Source organism: Ascaphus truei, chromosome 14 (genome assembly GCF_040206685.1).
Source record: "Ascaphus truei isolate aAscTru1 chromosome 14, aAscTru1.hap1, whole genome shotgun sequence".
NCBI classification, from domain to species: domain Eukaryota; kingdom Metazoa; phylum Chordata; class Amphibia; order Anura; family Ascaphidae; genus Ascaphus; species Ascaphus truei.
The window spans coordinates 31,441,306-31,463,280 of NC_134496.1; the positions used below are offsets into that span (position 1 = coordinate 31,441,306).

The window sequence follows — 21,975 nt, forward strand, 5'->3', positions numbered from 1 at the left end:
TTAGAGGGGCTACCGTCAAATCCATTTTTCTTTTAATAGTGTGTAAAAACAAAGAACAGCGTTACCCTGTGATTGTAAATGGAAACGGTGTAATACAATCACTTCGCCCCCCTGCCAGCCCCCATATACATTACGGCGGGCGCTGAACTGCATTAATTTCAGCTCAGAGGACCCCCCTTTTTTCTTTAGATACATACGTGTAAATGTAGCGTAATCCCATCTCCAGGGTAAGCAATATAGCGGTTTAAATCTCCCGTGTTACACGTGTCAACAGTAAGCTACAACATCTTACGGATTTCTATTTGCCTGGAGCTTGCGCTCCCGTTATGTATCCCAGATAAGGGAGTTCCTGGAGCGGAGTTTAATGGGGTTCAGCTTGGGGGACCCCCTGTTTCCCACCTATGTTGTAAAAAAAAAAAAAAAGTGGTGGGAGCTGATGAGAGGAACGGCTCTTTTAAACGGTTTCTTTACCAGTTGGTCATTTCATTTACTTCCTTGTAACTCGGTCTAGATAAAATGGTGTGTAAGGAATTCGGTTGGTAAATGAAGATTATATTTTAAGATGACCTTATTAATACATTTTTCCCCCCCCCACTAGGCAGAAGAAGCAGATGACGATGATATATACAATGTGCTCGCCTCGTTGAAACGTTTAACTTGCTTTCACAAGTGAGTCAGTCTGTCTTGTGACAGATAATTGTTGCCTCGGCCGTCCCGCTCTCCTCCTACAAGGCTGTTCGTTACTACGTCCCCATATTGCCTTATCGTAGAGATTCCCCATGTCATTCCTTATTTAAATAGTTATTTGTAAATCATGATCTACGGTGCAGTTCCACTGCAGCTTATTTATTCTTCACCATACTGTACAATGCGGTGTCTGATTTCACCGCTTCTTTTTTTCTCAGCTCATATTTTTACACTATTAAGAATTGAGCCCCAACCCAAAATTAAAATAGCGGCTAAGCTCCTTTTTAATTTGGGACATGTCAGGCAATAAGTGACCTAATTTAAAGGTGCAATCAACACAATAGTGTTTTATTTCCCCTTTTCCCACCCTATCATTATCAGAGCACCAATAAGGAGAGGTGGGGACTGGGGCTGTACAAGCACTTGCTGATCACACAAAAAAAGAGCAGCCAGTGAAAATCAAATCCCTCACATGTCTCACTTTAAACAAATACATTAAAAATGCTTATACCTGTAGGTGTCAGATTTGGGTTAAGAAAAGTAGTATCGCTTTTTGCTTCGTAAGCTGTTGGCACGTGACCTAAATTACCAGATTTATTAACCCTTACTGGGAGCCCTTGGCACGTGACCCCAAGCGGCACGAGGTGGCGATCTGGAAGACCGGCAGTGCTCTAGTGTCCACCAGTCTTCGGCCATCGTAAGGGTTATATAAGGACTCCGGTAATGCACCCCATACCTGGGCTAGCATCTGTGTTAAGTTCTTAGCAGACTTTTACTGTACGTTCAATCAGTAGGCTATTAGTAGATATTAATTTGCTACAACATCAAGCAATTTAAATAGCTATTGCAGAAAGCATGTAAATGTTCCCTGGGAAGCGGCACCAACGTAAAAATCCTAATATCCGGAATTGTACCATGAAGTAGCTTTCTTAATATTTGTTCATAGTGCTACTGTATCCATCACTGCGTTAGCGAATGGTGCTATAGAGAAGTATTAGTCATTTTATCAACTAAAAGTAGGTTCTGCTGTTGGACGAACATTATCTCTCTGTTTCAATGTAAGAGTTAAAGCACTTTTACTGGATAATTGTATTCCATTTGTTCAATATCTTGCCAATCTGATTATTAGCCACCTTAACCCCTGCTCTGCCAGAATGGCGCTTATGTGCATCGATGGGGTTTGGGTTTTATTTTTTCTTGGCAACCTCTTCTGACAACCTTTCAAATGTAACCATCAACACGTGTATGTCTTTCAGCGCTCACGACCTTACCAAGTGGGATCTATTTGTAAACTGTTATCGGCTGCTGAGAACTGGCATTGAGCACGGTGGCATGACTGAGCAGGTATTAGTCCATCATAATGATCATGGTGCTAATACATATACTGTCTTTCTTTCAGCAAAGAAATGGCAAATTCCCCGGTGGAAGGGAATGGGTATTCTGGAGATGAGAAGTGTCCCTTTAATTTTTTGGTGTCTGCATATTTTAAGCTATGAACGGACTGTCAATGTGCGCACACAATGTCTGGTTATGTGTACATAAACCCCCACACATCCACATATATATTTATATATGTGGGGGTGTATATACATACCCAAAATATAAAAAACACTTCACTAAAATCATTAACTGCCTGGGTGCAAACCACAAAGGCTAGTAGAAAAGAAGAAAAAAAACACAACACTGGTGAAGCAAAACTATAACATTTAATGGAACTGCATACACACGGATAGGGTGCTGCTACAATACTTAAAGCGCAATATAGAAGAAAAAAAAATCAAGGGAAGCACACCATATTTGAATCGCTTGAAAAAGGCTCTGCTGGGTAGCCCATACATACATACATACATACATACATACATACATACATACATACATACATACATACATACATACATACATACTAGGCACCACAACTTTTCTCAATATGTTCATTTATTTACTTATTTGCCTGAAATATTCTTTGTTACAGATTGTAGTTCAGGCTCTCCAGTGCTCTCACTACTCTATACTTTGGCAGCTAGTGAAACTCACAGATGGCAATCCTTCCAAAGTAAGTCACTTGCATGATTATACTGGTCACTCTGAATTATGAGAGGGGTTTTAAACATCCCACCTAATAGTCCATTTATGGAGGTGACTGATGCATGATCTGTGGTTATAGCTATTTGTTTGAGGTATTGCATGTGGTTAAATTGCACAATGTCTGCTTATCTTTTCATGGTTTCTCTGTAAAGTAGACCCATCAGTCCAATGGTGTATAACTAGTCACTATCTGTATCAAATGTTTTATTTCTCATTTTTGTTTTGCACTTGGTGTAACGTTTCAGCTAATCTTTTAAAAAAGAGAAAACAGAACAGATACTCCGTACCTCCATGTTTAAAAAAGATGCAATCTGAGAAAGCGCTTAGTTTTTCTCCTTTTAACACTTATTTATGCGACGGTAATTTACTTCCTGTAGCAACATCAGAAAGATACGCTTGGATTTGGCCTTATTTGTCCATTTTGTGTTCTCGTTACAGGAAGATATGTTGCTTTTGAGGAAGACGGTGAAGTCTTTCCTGGCTGTCTGTCAGCAGTGTCTGTCCAACGTCAACACTCCTGTGAAAGAGCAGGTAGGGAGGAGTCTAGAGAGAGAAAATACGGTATCTTGTCATGCCTGTCTGTTTCATTGAAGTTGGCACCTAACAATACCAATGGATTACAGGTTTTATCAAATTTTTGGGAAGGGGGAGAGAAATGATATTAAAGAAATATCAGCGGTTGACTCTGAATATATGATCCAGTGAGCACATTAAATGTCGAGTTGGGCGCGAATGAAAATCTCCCACAATAATGATACATTTGTTCAATAGAAAACGTCAAAATATTCTAGTTAATCAATAGAACATGTATTTCTTTTATGAACAAGTTAAAAATTGTGCAACAATTAATAAGTTTTAGGTGATTTCTAATGTCGAATGAAATGTATTACATTTATTATACAATAAATAAACTAAAACACCTCCAAGCCTGTCTTTCTCCCCAAGCACACCATTATACCCCTCTCCTGCACGCAATTTACCGGTGTTCCAAAACGCCGTGTGACTTTAAGGGGACAGGGGCTTGGGGAAAAGCAAGAGAAGTGTAAAAGGGAAATAAAGGGCTGGTTTAAAGCAGCCCTCCAGGCAACAGTTTTTTTAATTTTTTTTTAGAAACTGATAGCTTTGAAGCAGAAAGTCTGCGGAGCGGAACTGTTTTTCAGCTCCGGGGACCCCCTGCTTCCTGAGATACTTACCTCTGTAGGAGCCCTGGCTAGGTCACAATATGGCACGTTAAAGGTCCTGCGGGCCAATAGGCAGCTACAATGTCATGCCTTGTGTCTTCCTTTTGGCCCATGTGATTACACAGAGAAGTATCTCAGGAAGCAGGGGGGCGGGGTGGAGAGTGACAGAAATCAACGCAGTTCAGTTCCAGAGACATTCTGCTTCAAACCTTTAAAAAAAAAAAAAAAAGCGAACGTCACCTGCAGTACTGCTTTAAAGCAGCCATCCTTCCTAAAAGCTTACCTGAATTGGGACCCCCGATTTCCCAATTTTTTTGTGGCAGTGTTTGAATCCAAACACTAATATGTTCGTTGAGTCACCAATGGCAAACTTAATGACCGTGTTGCAGCTTTCTGTTGGCTACCTAGGTTTGTGCATGGCAAAATATATTTTCTGTCTGGGAGGAAATATTTTTTTTTTTTGGTCAGGGAGGAGGGAAAATATCTCTGTATTTGGAGGGTCCCTAGACATCGGGGACTGCTTGGTTCCTGGTGGTGGAGCAAGTGAAAGAGCCTTCTTTTTTTTTTTTTTTTTTAAATTAAATAAATCAAACAGAAAAAAAACCAAGGTTGATAATTTGCTTTAAAGGGTGTCACGCTGATCTCACCTTCAAAGTAAAATAGGCAAACTTCCTTTCTTACCAGGCCTTCATGCTGCTATGCGACCTTCTGATGATCTTTAGCCACCAGCTAACGTCAGGCGGCAGGGAGGGTCTGATGCCGCTGATGTTCAATCCAGACTTAGGACTTCAGTCCGAACTCCTGAACTTTGTGATGGATCATGTTTTCATTGATCAGGACGATGAGAACCAGAGCATGGGTAAACACAAACAAGGGCTGTTGGAAGAGGGGGACTTTGTTTTACCACTTCAGTGTCAGTGGAGCCAGCAATGCAAATATCTAAAACCATATAGGTTGTAAGACTATTATAGTCTTGATTAACACCACTCTGTACGTTAGGAATGTCCTCTGTTTGAGGCAGTAATAACTAATCTTTGCCACTTGCATGACTGGAAAATTGCTTTTTAAATAGTACTGTTGACGCCTAGAAAAGTGGCCACATTTAATGTTCAGGTTTTCACCATAGATGACCAAGTAAATAGTGATGTAAATCATTGTGATTGTATTGCTGCTGTTCCAGGGTCCTCCTAAATGCTTCCCTACTCATGCCATGCTTTAACTTGACCTATTCGAGCAGCAGTCCCACTTTAAGCTATTAAATATTTTTCTGCTTCACTTCACTTTAGAACGACATTGAAGGCATGTTTGATTTCTACCGTCTGCTTTCCGTAGCTACTGAAATCACAGACCCCTACTTGATTTCTGTTGTTTCCCCCTTATATTTTGAGCTCTCAAAATAGATCATTCTGTGTTCTTTCCATTCTATCCCTTTAATATACAGAATATGCTAACGCGGATTACACGTAAAGCAGCTCATTATTAGAAAAAAATCCCATTAAGTATGGCTCACTTGCATATGGGCTTCATTTCCCTACCTCTCCCTTGTTGTCCTGTTGACGATTTTCATTTTTACGTCTTTCTGAACCGTAGTCTGTCGTGGAGTCATCTCTCATGTCGGTGTTTTTCCTCTTACGCTTGCCTCCTTCTACCTTCAGAGGGAGATGAGGAAGATGAAGCCAACAAAATCGAGGCCTTGCACAAGAGGAGAAATCTGCTCGCAGCTTTCAGCAAACTCATCATCTATGACATTGTAGACATGCATGCTGCTGCAGATATCTTCAAGCACTACATGAAGGTACCAACTCTCCTTGACAGAGGATCTCTCCTGCAAATAGGCAAAAAATAAACTTGGGGATACTTACTCATAGCAAGCAGCTGCTCCTAGTAAAGGTCCTCCAGTTTTTTTATATTCATGGAGGTCACTTCTTATTCCCTTTTAACACGTTCACTGGTACTTAAAACAGTCTACTGATGTTCTTTTTGAGAGCTGCTAACAATCTGCCAGTGTAAGAAGTCAGACTAAGAAGTCAAGACTAATGTAGACTTTTGCATTCACAATGATTTCATTAAAGGGTGAATGGAAAATACAGTTGGCACAGCGTTGAAATAGATTTGGCATGGGGGTTGAGCATCAGCGTCTGTTAGATGAACGTACCTTCAGATCAACCAAATATCATACCTAGTCATGGAATAAATCTTTTTCACGTGATGGCCCAGGGCAGATGGTTTCCTTATTTGTTTTTCTCCCCCTGCAGTATTACAATGACTATGGTGACATAATTAAAGAAACACTAAGTAAAGCAAGACAGATGGACAAGATCCTATGTGCCAAAACCCTCATCCTCAGTTTGCAGCAGGTAATAGAAGCGAAAAATCTAAATGTCAATTATCACAGCGAGTTATGTATGCAACGGTCCTATCCAGGATTACTAAAAAGCTGTGCCATAGAGCACCTTACAAGCACATTTAATTTAATGGTTTAACCGTGCTTAAAAATGGGACCCTTTTGTCTTACATTTTCACAGTTTAAGTACGGGAACAGACTTTTAATTTTTTTATTTGTTTTTTTTTATTATTGTTAACACACTTTCTTTAGTTAATTGTTTGGATTTATACTGGTGCTTAGATATAATTAAGCAATAATGTATAGTAGCGCCCCCAAATATCCTTACCACATTGTTGCACTAGTATATTAATTGGAACAAATACTCAAAATTTATACAAACCCTGGATGTTTAGCTACTGTATTTTACCAATCCATAAAGTTGGTACTGGTGGAGGTCCAGTAGGGAATGAAAACATTTGTCAGGAATACATTAGTTTTGCACAAATAAGTGTTCCATGTATTTTGATTAATGCACAATATTAGTGAGGTACTTCAGTTGGTCATTTGCAGCTTTCTTCTGCAATCCCTGATGCTCCTATAGTAGTTATTTTGGCTGGTCTTAAAAAATAATTTTAAAACATTTTATTTGGGGTAATAAATGTATGCATTCTAATATTAAAAAATATTGCTTTGAAATAGTTCTTAGCTTCATTATTTCATTTTGATTGCCATCCAAGTCATGCAGTTCATTCTGAAATCCTGTGGTTTCTATTTTGAGGGATGTTGTGTAAAGTATTTGCAGAAGCCCTTTGGGTTTCTGTAAGAACTTCTGATCATTGCAGCTTTCAACTCCCAGCAGAAATTTTCTTTCCACGACAACAGCTGTTTTTATGGTGTAATCAGTTGTTTTCTTTAGAATTGGAATTTTGGCCCCAGAAACATTTTCCAAAACGTCCAAAAGAGACTACGGGCCACATTTAAAGCAGTCTTCTGCCATTAAACACTTCTCTATGCTGGAAGATATTTAATGACGTCAATGGGCTGTAAGCTGTCTTAGACCAATATGTACAGTATGAAGCAGTCTTCTGCAATAAGTGCAGTCGCTTTGCTGCAGCGCTGCTAGTGGAAATGCACATATTAAAGCTGTTCAGTTTCTTTACTGGTGCCTGACCTTTGTGAAGATCTATGCATACTTGTGTAAATCACTGTTTATTTTGTTATTCCATCTGTCTCTGTTTACAGCTGTTCAACGAGCTTGTTCAGGAGCAAGGTCCCCATCTGGACAGGACGTCGGCCCATGTCAGTGGCATTAAGGAGCTGGCTCGCAGGTTTGCACTTACCTTCGGTCTGGATCAGATCAAGACCAGGGAGGCTGTGGCTACACTACACAAGTAAGTATCTGTCAACCTGCTTCTCCTGTCAGTGTATCTTCTGACTTGCAGTAACCTATAAATTAACCTCTAAATGAAGGGCGTTCAAACAACTAAAAGTGATGTGGCATAATAAATGAAAATATTCTTAATTAAGTGTTACCCAATGGAATCATTAAAACCAAGTAACTGAAAATGACACTACAAAATGGTTATTAATGTGTGAAATGGCAAAAATATCAAATGTAAGGGTTAACCACAAATTGGCCAGTGTTCCAATTCTGATGCTCTTTCTTTAGAAAGGCTCAGCTGGACCTCCGTAACAGTGACACAGACTCTATTTAAAAAAAAAAAAAGCACAACCACCATAGTGTTATATTTAATGTAAAAAAGATAAAAAATAGCATATAAACTCAGCCTTTGAAATAGCGCGTTGCTGATTTCCAATAACTAAATTCTGTGCTGTCCTCTGAACGAGAATCACCCCAAAACTGTAACCGTCTGCTTAAATATGCTGAATCCTGTGTAGATTCTGACTTGGTACAGTCCCTTTTAAACTTCGAACACATACATTAATGCCGTGCTTCTTAGGCCATGGCCATATATTTGGCAGCGTTTTCAGGAGAAAAGAGAATTTGTTTTTATCACGCGGCGGCCTGGTTACGTGCGCGGTTCAGCCAATGACGGTGAACCAGCCTCGTGACGCCACACCTCCTTGTCGCTGTGGATCTTGGTCCACATATTGCTCTGCCGACAGGCGCGCATGACGCTATGCGCGGCCAATATATCCAAAGCCTTAGGCTGTTTTACCAAGACTTTTTTTTTTTTTTTTTTTAATTGTCAATTGCTCTCTCTTGCTAGGGCATATTCTTCTTCAACCAGAAAACAGAATTTTACATATACGCACACATTTCAAAAGTAATGAATTTGTGTGTTCATTCCGATCTATATAATAAGTGCTTAAACCACTTATCCACATAACCAAGTGCAAGTATGGTGGTTCGACTATTAACACTGAAGTGGTCAGTGGTATGGAAAGTTTGAGATCTCCCTGCTTTAGTGAACAAAGTATTTTGCTTGTGTCTGGAAAGTCCACTGTATTCAGAATTACGTAGGAGAAGAGGAATGTTTATTAAGATTTAGGGTAAAATCTGTAAATTCTAAGAGATTTATGAAAATGTCCATGTATGTTCGTATGCTATGGGCTTCAAAACGGTTTGCTTTCTGTTGCACACAGAGATGGCATAGAGTTTGCCTTTAAATACCAAAATCCGAAAGGGATGGAATACCCCCCTCTGAACCTGGCTTTTCTGGAGGTGCTGAGTGAGTTCTCCTCCAAACTACTGCGGCAGGACAAGAAAACTGTGTAAGTGTACATTGTAATAGTACATGTTATCACGTTGGATAAGGCTCGTCCTCGTGCATCACCCTTCAGCCTGTAAGGGTCTTCACTGATGTTATTGTACTGGTCTCATACGCAGAAAAATCCATCCTGCACCCCTTTTCAGCTGCTGCTTGTGTTTAAATGTGTGTAGTACTGTCTTGTCTGGATGGATTTGTTCTATAAAATGTGAGTCTGTATGTGTACTTGTGTGCAAAGCTCATCCTGCTCTAAATAGTTAAAAACTTGTAAACATAAAATTCACCCTTTTGCTGCCAGATTGTAGGGTGTCTCTCGCATGGGAAATGTAGCGCTTACAGTTGCTGTTCCTAAACATCTTTGCTTTCCAAATGGCAAGCTGTAGGGATTTAATACAGCCCTCAGCACATGCAGTGGATACACATAGACAGGAACGGTGTATCGTAAGAGATTAAAACCCTGGATAAATGCCTGGCAGAGCACAAGGAAGGGTACATGAAGTTTGATAGTGTGCCTGTAAATTAAAAGGCATCTGCTTGTTTTCTCCTGTAGTCTTGATCTGTTTGCAGTGCTATGTTAGCCTAGCTCTGTTTGTGGAAGAACGTTACCGGCTGGCTCTTAGCCGCAGATTTTTCGCACTTATTTTTCCAAAATCCGATCCGCACACAAAAATCCCAAGGTGGATTGGGCACTAAAAAATTCATCTGGATACATCTGAATCTGCCATCAGATTTTGTGGAATCAGCCATCAGATTTAATGTTAAATACGATTCCGAATTCTTACAAACTCCAGAATCCGCTGGGCAGACCCTGAATATGGCTGCAGTGGAGTGACCTATTTTACTTACTCTCTATCCACTCCAGCAAAAGCCATATTCAGGGATTTGGAATCCGTCAGACGGATTGTTAGTGATAGGGAAGGGAAAAAAATGAATCTGCCCTTTCGAGACAAATTTGCAGCTAAAAGGAACTCTCCAATCCACAGAAGACTTGGATTTTGGTCACCATTTCGCTCATCTTGAACAATGACATGATTTGTGTAGGGAACACATGGTAAGATGCTGTTGAATGCATGGCCCATGACCTTGTCAGTAATGCACTATTCTCTTCCTCAGGCATTCGTACCTGGAGAAGTTCCTCTCTGAACAAATGATGGACAGGAGGGAGGACGTCTGGCTCCCCCTCATCTCCTACAGAAACTCCTTGGTCACTGGCGGAGATGAAGACCGAGTGTCCGTGAATAGCGGCGGGAGTAACAGCAAGAGTTCCTCAGTGAGGAGTAAGAAAGGCCGGCCTCCTTTGCACAAGAAAAGGGGGATAGAAGGTACGTGTAAGCACTGCAGCAATGTGTAACCCTGGTTTGGAGCAGCAAAGCGAGGCACCAATATATATATATCTGCTGACAAATAGTGATTTTCATTGCTGCAGGAAGGATAGTGTTACCTTACACATTTCCTTAAACTACCTATAGATTCATTAGTAGTGGTTGTACCTTTTTAAGTGACCATGAATTTTTAATGGATTACATTTTGTGAACAGAGCTTTCCAACCCTCAACTAGGAAGTACTTGTGTAGATCTCTAAACTGTATCACAACCTATCGTGAACCTTCATTTCTCCCCCCAAAATAGGAGGTTTCCTTAAACTGCAACTGTTTTACTTGACACCCTTAATGTCTTCATTCTGCAAGGGGTAATGTTAATCTGTTGAGTAATAGCTAAGGAGTGTAGGATTTGTCCTCTCATTTTATCTTGCTTCGGGCTAAACGCAAATGCTGTGAAAATCACTATCTTTTGTGTGCGTTACAGACGAGAGCATAGACAGCTCCTGGGTGACCAGGAATGACACGCTACAAACACCAGGAGCTCTTCAAACACCTCAACTCACATCGACTGCACTGAGGGAGAACCCGCGGCAAATGCCAGAGCAGATACCCGAGCAGGAGTCAGAACACGGCTCGGAGACGGATTTCTTACACAAGTATGTGGCTGCGTGCTATTTCTCCAAGGAGTATAATATTTCTCCACTATTCTGTCCAATATGGTGTATGATTTCACCTCAAAGTAATTTTACATGCCATTTATTAACCTTAATTAATGTTGCTGCTAATCCCCTCTTTCTGAGACAAAGCAAAGTGAAAACTAAGATATTTATTTTCATAGACTTCTGAATGGGGGAGTCGCATGTCAATCAAGTGTTTACTCAACCTCTTGCCCACCCTGTTTCTGTCAGAGCCAATAAAGGTGGGGGGGCTTTGTCTGTGCAAACTCCTGTTTTGGCACATAATGGTCTCACACACAGGAAGCAGCCAGAGAAAATATAACCCACTCAAAAGTACTGTAAAAAAAAAAATTTTTTGACAATAACAGTCGGTCATCTTGCGGTAACCTCTTAAACAATTACCTAAATGCTTCGTTTTAAACGCGTCTGCCGTTTGGCTCACTTTGGTCTTTAGAGTGATTGCACCTTAAGTCTCCTACAGGTACAAAGCACCAGCCACCACTGACTTGTTTATTATTATTTTTTTGTGGAACCAACTATTCCTTATATATGCAAAAATAATTAAGCTTTGTTTTGTGGAAGAAGGAGCGGCTCAGTGAGTAAAGACACTGACTGGCTCCTTGTGACCTTGGGCAAGTCACTATATCTCCCTGTGCCTCAGGCACCAAAAACATAGATTATAAGCTCCACGGGGCAGGGGCATGTGCCTGCAAAAATGTCTCTGTAAAGCGCTATGGAAATCTAGTAGTGCTATACAAGAACATGCTATTATTATATTATTGTGAATAAGTGCTCTTTATCCTAAATTGTAGATAACATTCATTTTGAATGCCTGAAACCATTATTCTGAAATCATGTAAACTGCTGGAAAAATACTTTGTTATTTTAAGCATGACAAGACGATGGCAGAATTTGTTCCTTAATGATGTAATTTATTTAGCACCTTTTATTGCGGGCATTTTATTATTTTATGTACAATTATTTTAGTGTGTATTTGAGAAAAATAAATATTCTAAACCAGCTCATGATCACACAATTCCTCCACAGGTTCACTTTTATAGTGAACGTAAAAATGTTTTACATTTAAAATGTTAACTCTTATTTTAATTAACTTTAGCAGTGTATGCAACACATTACAAAATATAGAAAACATTTAAAATAAAATACAAACAGTGGGGAAAAGAGCAGTGAGTAAATAACGTAAGACAAAGGGAGACCCTCCCTCGGAGTTCTTGGTCTTTTTATCGTTTGTGTCCATCCAAATGTACAGTTTATATTCCATACCGGTAGCTTTTTGTTCATATGACACCACATCTGTTTATATTTTGAACTCACCTGGATCCAATCCTATATTTGTATATTAACTATAGCCTGATGCTGTACAGAAAATTCATCTTTGAAACAACTAAGAGAAAATGTGTGTTCATGAAGACATTCTAAACCGGAACTTGTAGGTGACATGCCTGTGATGTCATAAAGATGGGAAGCCTTGTGACTGATGTGGCCTTTGTTTTACTAGTCCCCAGATGCAGATGTCCTGGTTGGGTCAGCAAAAATTAGAAGACCTCAATCGAAAGGACAGAACATCCATGAGCTACATGAAAGTGCGAAGCGGCGTAAGACACGCAGTGTAAGTGGCCAGGTTGCACTATGTATAACTGTATTTATATAGCGCCAACATGCAGCGCTTTACAAAATTATTACACAGGGAAACTAAAGTACAAACAATTGGGATAGGAGCAAGCGAGTAAGTTACAACATAAGGTAAAAGGAGACCCTTCACCGGAGAGCTTACAATCCAAGTGGGATGTTGGGAGACTTGGACCCACCAGGAGTGCATTTATTAAAAGAACAAGACAGAGAGGTCAAGTGCGTCTGTAGTCAGTAGTGTAGGCGTACATAATTTAATCAGATTAGTTTCAGAGGTGAATGTTCAGGTGGAATATAGAAATGATTTGATATTGAGTGGGAAAGCGTTCCATAGGTAGGGAGAGATCGGTAAAAGGTGCAAAGATGAGATCCTTGGATTGAGTTCATGAGACGAATGAAAGTACAGAGGCGTGCAGAGCCTTGAAAGGAAACCAGGATCCCTTTGTAGTTTTATCTGAAGATTAATATTAAGCCAGCAGAGTGATTTCAGGAGGTCAGAATCAGATGAGTAGAAGAGCAGATGATTCGAGCAGCAGCATTTTGAAGAGATTGTAAGGTAGGTGTGAGGCAGGGAGGTCAGTTAAAAGGATGTTGCAGTAATTAATACGGCAGCTTTCCCTGTCCTCCTCCCTGCCAAGCCTGCTTGCCCCCTCCTCTCCCGCCCGCGAGCCGCTCTCCCCTCCTCTCCCACCCGCGAGCCGCTCTCCCCTCCTCCCCTCCTCCTCTCCTCCTTTCCCGCCCGCAAGCCGCTCTCCCCTCCTCTCCCCCTCTCCTGCCTGCGAGCTCGCTCTCCCCCTCCTCCCCCTCCTCCTCGAGCCTGCTCTCAGGACTGCACGAGTGTGCTAGTCCTGCCTGCTCTGCCGAGGTGAGGTGCGGGGGGGGGGGGGAAGGCGGGAAGGAGGTGCGGGGGGGAAGGGGGGAAGGAGGTGCGGGGGGGAGGAGGTGCGGGGGGGAGGCGGGAGGGAGGTGAGGTGCGGGGGGGAGGGAGGTGGGGGGAGAGGTGCAGGGGGGGAGGGAGGTGAGGTGCAGGGGGGGGGAGGTGAGGTGCCGGGGGGGGGGAGGGAGATGAGGTGCCGGGGGGGGGGGAAGAGAGGTGAGGTGCCGGGGGGGGAGGGAGGTGAGGTGCCGGGGGGGGAGGTGTGGTGCAGGGGAGTGAGGTGTAGTGGCGTGATGTGAGGTGCAGGGGAAGAGGGATGTGAGGTGAGGTGCAGGGTGGTGGAATGTGTGTGGTCTGCAGGGGGGTATTGTGTGTTATGTGGAGGGGGAGTATTGTGTATGGGGGTGTGGGATAGAGGGGGAGTCTCGCAAAGGTTGATGATGAGAGGTACTGGGGGAGATATACGTAAATGAGTGCAGGGGGAGATATGAGGATGATGAGGGGTGCTGGGGCAGATATGAGGATGATGAGGGGTGCTGGAAGAGAGATGATGATAGGTGCTGGGGGAGATATGATGATGATGATGATGATGATTTTACCTGTGCGGCCCGTATCTGTTTTCCTTGGAGCTGTTCGGCCCTTCTCGCTTTACAAGTTGTGCAGGCCTGCTCTAGGCAGTACCTGTGAGACAGAGGGTGGGGAGAGGATAGTGCTAATGACTGTAATGGAGAAGAGAACAAAAGGATATCACTTAAATTGTAAGCTCTTGGAGACAGGATCTCCCTTTGCCTTGTGTTGCCATTTACCTGTTGCACTTATCCCCATTGTTTGTAATTTATTTACCTGGTATTGAAATTTTGTGAAGCGCTGCTTACACAATTGATGATATATAAATAAAAATGATACATACAATGGGGCCGGGTTTCGGAGAGGACTATGTGGGAGGTTCCATCTTAGACATATTACACTTGAATGTTTAACATCTGCTGTCCAAGGGCAGCAAAGGTGTTTGAAGAAAAAATTCAATGTAGCCTGCAAACAAAAAAACTTATTTTGAACAATTGAATTGGCTTCCTTAAACAGATGTAACTATGCTAAAAGCAAAGATTTTTGTTTCTTTGGAAAGAAATTACAAATTGCGTTTCTTATGGGTGTGCTTTGCCTATACACACACTTGTCAAACAGTGATATCCGACACACGGGAGCAGCTCACTGTATTCGGAAAGCAACTTCAACAAATTATTTAAAAATACTTATGTACAAGATTTTGGTTAAAAAAAAATTAATCTATTACCAAGATGTGACCCCTAAACATGTCTTCCATTAGTATGCTTTAGTCCTAGGAGAGATTCAACCTCTAACCCTGGGGTGGACAACTCCAGCCCTCAAGGGCCACCAACAGGTCAGGTTTTCAGGATATCCCGGCTTCAGCACAGGTGGTTCTGACTGACGCACTGATTGAGCCACCTGTGCTGGAGCAGGGATATTCTGAAAACCTGAACTGTTGGTGGCCCTTGGACTGGAGTTGGAAACCCTGCTCCAACCCATATGGCAGGGACGAGGTTAAAAGGTCTATGCAATGACTAATTCTTTTAGTGAAGCTGCTCTCTTCTAATGTCACTTTGATGCATTAAAAATATTGCAGGGACATGTTTACAAAAGTATCTCCAGCAATGGATTTCTTTATACCACAGACAAGAACATAATCCTAAACTAAACAGATGGACCCTCTAAACAATGAATAAAGCATGTTCTTAAAAATCAGAGAAACCTCCCATTGTGTGATTCCCTCACTGACAGATTAATGCCATGCAGGCAGAATAGTGTTAACCAGCGGCTTTCCCTGCCTTTCCAGCCGGGGTCTTATGGAGGACGATGCTGAACCGATTTTTGAGGATGTAATGATGTCATCGCGGGGTCAGTTGGAAGACATGAATGAGGAGTTTGAAGACACAATGGTTATTGATCTGGTGAGCGTTTGATTTTCACTGCTCGGTTTTCAGGTGCGGTTACAATGTCTTCATGGGCCATGGAGCCAGCTGTATACTGCAAAACGATTCATTGCAAGCCCGTCTCAAAGCAGAGCGCCTGTGTACGGATTGTACACTTTCCTTGTCTGGTAAAACTGGTGCGAGAGACGGGTGAGATGCAGAAATAATTTAATCTAATTCTTCATCACTCATAGCCACACTGATTACTAAACATCATTCCCTGGCAGCTGGGATGTTTTGTTTTTTTAATTTAATTTTTTATATAGAGCCCAACCATTGCATGTCGCCTTGTTTATTACCAGTAACAAACAGGGTAACTTGCAACAGGTCACCAGTTTCTGCCTTGCTATATATTTAAACCAATGCAGGTCACTATGTAAAGTACTATGTAGCAATCCCTCAGGAAGACATAAACTCCACATATAATGGAGCGGAAATATTCCCGGCAAGGCTGCTCTGAAGCATATTAATCTGGTCTTTTAATAACCAATATTATAGCCACTCCTTCGAACACACCGTGCAGAGGGATGCATCCTTTAAGTGCAGTTCTTAGTGCAAATCTTTGTATTTCAGCCTCCATCACGAAACAGACGGGAGAGGGCTGAACTGAGGCCTGACTTCTTTGACTCTGCAGCCATTATTGAAGACGATTCAGTATGTATCTGTCTCCATCTCTGAGCAACACTCCCCCCCCCCTCTTTATTTAGAAAGTACACACACCGATAACATTTTATAAACTTTCCCTTAATTAAATGGAAGTTAACAGTTTTCAGGGCATTACCTCACTTTTCACTATTAAATATCTGGAGTTGGACTTTAAAGGTGGAGTCCCTCTTAATACCAAAATTACTTCATAAAATACCATGTTTAAGAAGTTAAATATAGGCAATTGACACTGTTCAACAATAATTATCTAACCCATCCCTTATCTTTATTGGCTCTAACTGGGACCGGCTGAGCGAGAGGTTGAGTAAACACTTGGCTCTGGCCCATACACACATGCCCGCACGCATACACGCACACATACAAGCGCTCATACACTGTGTGTATCCATACAGCTGTATAAAGGAGGGGGAATTATTAGGTCATGCACAAGTGTAAATGTCCCTTAATTCGGTGGCGTTGTAAAGAAACCTCTCTCTCCTGTGTTCTAGGGATTTGGAATGCCAATGTTCTGAAGTGTGGTCCCTGAACCATTTCACACACATGGAACTCTATTGTCTAGAGCTAAAGGCCTATATACTGTGAGAGCTTCTGTAAGAAAAAAAGGACTTTTTTTTTTGTTTGTTTTTTTTTTTAAAACCGATTACAATTTTGTTCAAACCAAACACTTACGGAACTAATGGGACTCCTGCCACAGGCCAGCTGAAGAGTTAATACCGGCTCCCGGTGTCTCATGAGGAATATAAAAACACAATCTTTTGGATCCGTATTACTGCAGACCCGGTAGACATTAATCGTGGACAGCGGTTTTGCATTTTTAAGACTGCCTGTGGGGGCGGGGAATTTTAAAAAGAAAAAAAAAAAATCCTGGTTAAAGGTTACCTGTTTTATGAACACCTCACAGTTGCGTGCTGACTTTTTAACTCTTAATTTCCTGCTGTACAATTAAACATTTTAACTTTTTTTTTTTTGCCTTTTTGTTTCAATAAAAAAAAAACTAACATTTTTTTATTTTATTTTTTAAATTAAAAACCATGTCAATTGCCGGCTAGCCTTGCAGGATGCTGGTGCCTCGATTTTAAAGAACCGGAGCGAGAGCCGACTGGAAATGCACTGGAAATAAAATGAAAGGTTTAAATAAGATGTGGAAGTCTTCTACCCACATAAAATTGGATGTGGTCCCGCTAAAAGGAAACGGAATAATCTCACTATGGATGTAAAAAAATATGCCCACCATTTTGTACTTCATTTTACGCCAAAAGTTATTTTGAATGGAAGATCAAGCTCAACTATGAAATGTTATGTATCCTTTTATTTTCTAACATGGGGGACATTTTAAGCTTTTTTTCTATTGGTACTTGATCTGTTCATTTTTACAAACAGATACCAGCAAATTACCTATGGACAGCAGCAGAAATACACTCAAATACATCACTAGCAGTCAATGAAACGCGTTCTTTTCGGACTTTTTTTTTTTTTTGTGTCACTTTTTTAAATACCGGTATTCCTTGTATTGTTCAACACAACCATTCAGATTTTAAAATGAATAAAGGAAACTTATAATAGTGGAACTGATCAGTCTACTCTCCATGCAGTAATCTACAATTTGACGGTAATATTTTTGTAAAAAAAAAAAGTTTTGTTGCCTATTTTAAAAAAAAATAAATAAAAAAAATAATGGTCAGATGGGTTTTTTTCCCCCCTGGTCAACAGTGAAAATGCCATTCATTTCAGTGTTAACTGTTCAGAGTTCTAAAAAAAAACAAAAAAAAAAAACAAAAAAAAAAAACATTTTTTTTTTAGGGAAACTTTTCCCCAGCACAATAAATTCCCGTTTAACTGCCCTGTTCCGTATTGTAATAAAACACAATCACGTGTCTTAAATAAAAGTGATTTTAACATTGCTTTTTATTTTCCTGACTCTTCCACCGCAGCTGCTGTAAAGGGATGTTCTTTGGTGGAAAGTTGCATTTTATTTGGAGACAGATTGTAAGATTCAGCAAGTCCATTTTTGAAATCTGCAAAGGGAATTTGTGTGATCCATATAGGGCCACTTTAAAAAAGAAAAAAAAATAGGTTTTTTTTTGTTTTTTGTTTTCCCCTTCTAGTTGAACAGCGGACAAGTGTGCAATGTTTCATGTATTAAAAATGGTATACTTTTGGAAATCTTATACTATGGTGGCCATAGTTGGGCAATATACCAGTATCAAGTTAATACTGTAGTGATAAAAATTAGCATGGGCAGATCTAAGGCTGTTACATCTCCCTTGCATACGCTCTACTCTTATCTCCACCACACTGCTTCCTCTTCAATCCTCACTTGCCCTAATCTTTTTATTGAACATTTGACATTTTCAGATGTTCCTTTTTCTCACCTTTAACTACCCCATCCCTTCTCCTGTCTGAGACTTCCTAAAATGCTGATGCCTTCTTCCCCTAGCATGGGAGGGTGGGTGGTAATTGTGGAATGATGGGGTTTGAATTAATTTGTCAAATGTGATTAATTTAAAAACACTTTCTAAGAACTAAAATATTGAGTGGAACAAATCCAAAATCTGTGCTGACAAAATCTAAAGCACTAATCCAACAGATATCTTTTTATTGCATTTCTCTAGATCATATTAGAATGTTCATCACAGGCGCCTCCTGTATATGGCTGGCCTTTAGGTATTCCTATTTAGAGTAGCGTCAAGTGTTCGCCACCTGTTAGCCATACACCTATGTGACATGATGCTTCATTTAGTTATCACGGTTAATGGCATCAGTGGGGCTGCGAAGATTACCAGGGTGCGGAATCTCGGAAATCCAGTCCTGTTGCCTGTCCACAGTCGCCTATCACAATCAACGCTATTGAAAATAGAACAAATTCTCAAACTATTTGATTGAATAAAATTGTACTCGCAAGGTGGATGTCCGCTGGTGGTAGGTGTGCTGCCTGCTGAAGGTACAACGGAAAACAAGAAAACGGGAATGGCGGTTCACTGCTCAAAAAAGAGTGAGCTGGACTCGCTGGAGAGCAAGAATAAAACAAAAAAATTTTTAGCACAGGATTAAAAAGTGCATTTCTTTCTTTGCGCTCATGTTTAAAAAAAAAAAAAAATGTTTCATGCTTGTTCTCCAGCCCATTTTTTTTTTTTGCGCAGTACACCACCGTTCTTGTTTTCTATTTCTTAGAGTGTGTATAACTCCTATTCACATTTATCAAGAATTACATTTTGATTTAAATGAACACATAACAGCACTGGTTTCTTTAACATTTACTATTTTGTGGTGGATATACATGAATATGAAATATGTTAAAGAGAACCTAAGTGCCATTTAAAGTTTATTTAGAATGCTAATCTTTTGTGTTAATACTGGTAGGGGAAGTTATTGCCCCATGCCAGATAACTTTTTATAGAATGGTTGTAGGCGCGACCTTACTTTTTTCAACTTGTTTTATTTTTTTCAAAACATAAAAAGGGAGTGGTACAGAAAATAAAAAGGAAAGGTGGGGGTAAGGGGGTTGCATCCGCATTGGTCTCCACGCAGGGAGAATAGTCAATTGTATTTATACAAACATCCTTGTTGGCAATACCTGCATAACGGAGTGACCTCACTTGAAACAGCAGGGGGAGCTGCAGGACCTAGAATAGTCCTCAAACCTGTACAGTATTACAAATACTGTCTGTTTTTAGTTTTTGTTGTTTTTTTCCCCCCCCCTCTTCTCTGCATTTTAGTATTTTGAGAACCCTTAAACATGTTCCCCCCCCCCCCCCCCCCCTTCATTTCTATTGATTTGTAAACGAATACATATGTTTTGTAATAAATGGTCAGTGTAGCCACTCACCGGATGGGTTTGTCAGATGAGTCACTAAGTGTGTGAAAGCACTTATCTGTTTGATCCCTATACAATTAACTATAAATTTGCCTTCATACTTTGCAAAAAAAAAAAATATATCCTACTCAAGATTGCCTGATATGGGAGCTATTTTGTCCCAGATTTCAGGGTTATTGGTCTGAGTAAAATGCATATTATTAACGCAAGTCTATAAATCTGGTCTACTCCATTTATTGGGGCCTGTGCGCTAAACCTGACATTTCTCAATCTGTACCATCAGCAGCAAATTAAGGTTTATTTTTTGCCACACAAAAATAAACTGATCCAGGCATTCGGATGGTACATACTAAGATTCTGTAGGCTGAAAGTGTCCAACTGCCAAATTCTAGTTGGCATAATCAACCCCCCCCCCCCTCAAAAAAAAGTCGTTAGTGCAGAATGATGTTGCTATGCATCAATTCAAAAATTGGTTTGATGCAGTGCAAATGTAATATTGCAATATGGCTACTAGAAATATTACATGAACTTACAACTCTAATTTAAACTATCACACGTTGTCATGTATGAAGTCTCCATACATACAATGCACATTTTATTAAGGCTCCATACTTTTTGGCACTAAAATAGAGGCACGTAATGTGAAGGTCAGTGGTCAGGAAAAAATAGACCTATTTTAGTGTTTTGTCATCTTGCAGAAAAATCACTTAAACTTCATGAAAAATTGAGCAATGGTTTGTCAGATTACATTTAAGAATTTGATCATCCATTCTTGTCGGTGTGATGACCACCAAGTGGATAGTTACAAAATGGTGTGAAGCGAAGAAGATGAGCATGTTAAACTGCATGACAGCAAAAAAAAAAAAAATCATGGTCCATAAAGTTTCCTGATAAAAGATGGATGTTGGGACTGATTATTTGTAATGTTCAGGAGTGGGAGTAGCTAGATGAATGCAAACTGTGGCGTTCTTGTCTTCAGTCGTGCATTTACACAGGACATTTTGAACCATAATTTCAAGTCAAACTTTATTGCAATCTAATGTAAAACATTAAGATTACAACAGTAACATGAGCTACGATTTAAAAAAAAAAAACTTGTTCAATGAACATGAACCTAAGGCTTGGTCCCCGCTGGCTGCTGTAAGGACAAGAACCGCCCCTCAATGGGGCCAGGCATACTGTGAGGGGTGGCCGCCGCACGGTCAGTTTTTCAGGCAGACATGAAAACTGAGTAGACCTAGCGATGGAGCGTTAGGCTATGCCCCCTAGCAGTTCAGCCAATGAGGGCGAACCTGCCGGGTGACATCATAGATGCGACCGTCACTCCCCCCTGCGTCTTTCCCCATGCAGACTGGAGAACTCTGCTGCAAACGCCAAACTGGCAGGTGCAGTGCAGACTGCGGGGCCGTAGCCTACGGCTGCGGTCCCGCTGCATCTGACGGCGTGTGCGTCACTCACCTGCCCATGACTTCCTCCCTATTCGGCCACAGTCCCTCATAACTGCAAGGCTCACTAAGCACTGTGACGCGTCAGCCGGCAGGGGATGCAAGAGGATTGGGACCCTGTGCGGCGACGCGTCACGTGGTGTGCTGGTGAGCCTATCAGCACCAGGGGCTGTACCTTCCTGGAGCTGTCAGAGCTTCCCCCCACCTCCAAAGGGTAGGGGGGAGGGGTAATGAAGTGTTTCCACCCCCACTCCTGCAGAACCCACAACCTCCTCCACCCCTCTCCCCAGGCTCAATGGCCATGCCCCCCCCCCCCCAACCCATTTTGGCCACGCCACCCACACCAAAAAATGTTGACTGCAGATCGCGGTGGGGCCTCGGCCTTACTCAGTGTATCTTGTACTTGTTGACATAAGTGCCAATTTAATTAATCAGTTAATTGTCTGCACTGCTTCTTGTATAGTGTTACTACTTTTTTTCCCCTGTATAAAGGAAAGGAGCTGGATAGGATGCAGCCCTTGAC

The 21,975-nt window shown here is 41.1% G+C and overlaps 1 protein-coding gene across 2 annotated transcripts in view; it reads left to right on the forward strand.

Annotated features, from left to right (window-relative positions):
* STAG1 (STAG1 cohesin complex component) overlaps positions 1-18,093 on the forward strand; it is a 144,186-nt gene extending 126,093 nt beyond the window's left edge. For both annotated transcript variants that reach the window (XM_075570324.1, XM_075570325.1), the window contains exons 20-34: positions 599-669; positions 1,944-2,031; positions 2,660-2,740; positions 3,211-3,303; positions 4,638-4,812; positions 5,609-5,748; positions 6,209-6,310; positions 7,522-7,670; positions 8,887-9,015; positions 10,125-10,333; positions 10,817-10,988; positions 12,529-12,639; positions 15,392-15,506; positions 16,101-16,181; positions 16,682-18,093. In XM_075570324.1, coding sequence (XP_075426439.1) covers positions 599-669; positions 1,944-2,031; positions 2,660-2,740; positions 3,211-3,303; positions 4,638-4,812; positions 5,609-5,748; positions 6,209-6,310; positions 7,522-7,670; positions 8,887-9,015; positions 10,125-10,333; positions 10,817-10,988; positions 12,529-12,639; positions 15,392-15,506; positions 16,101-16,181; positions 16,682-16,705 — 1,740 coding nt within the window. In that variant the 3' untranslated portion in view covers positions 16,706-18,093. The remainder of the gene's footprint in view (positions 1-598; positions 670-1,943; positions 2,032-2,659; positions 2,741-3,210; positions 3,304-4,637; positions 4,813-5,608; positions 5,749-6,208; positions 6,311-7,521; positions 7,671-8,886; positions 9,016-10,124; positions 10,334-10,816; positions 10,989-12,528; positions 12,640-15,391; positions 15,507-16,100; positions 16,182-16,681) is intronic.
* The last annotated feature ends 3,882 nt before the right edge of the window (positions 18,094-21,975 follow it).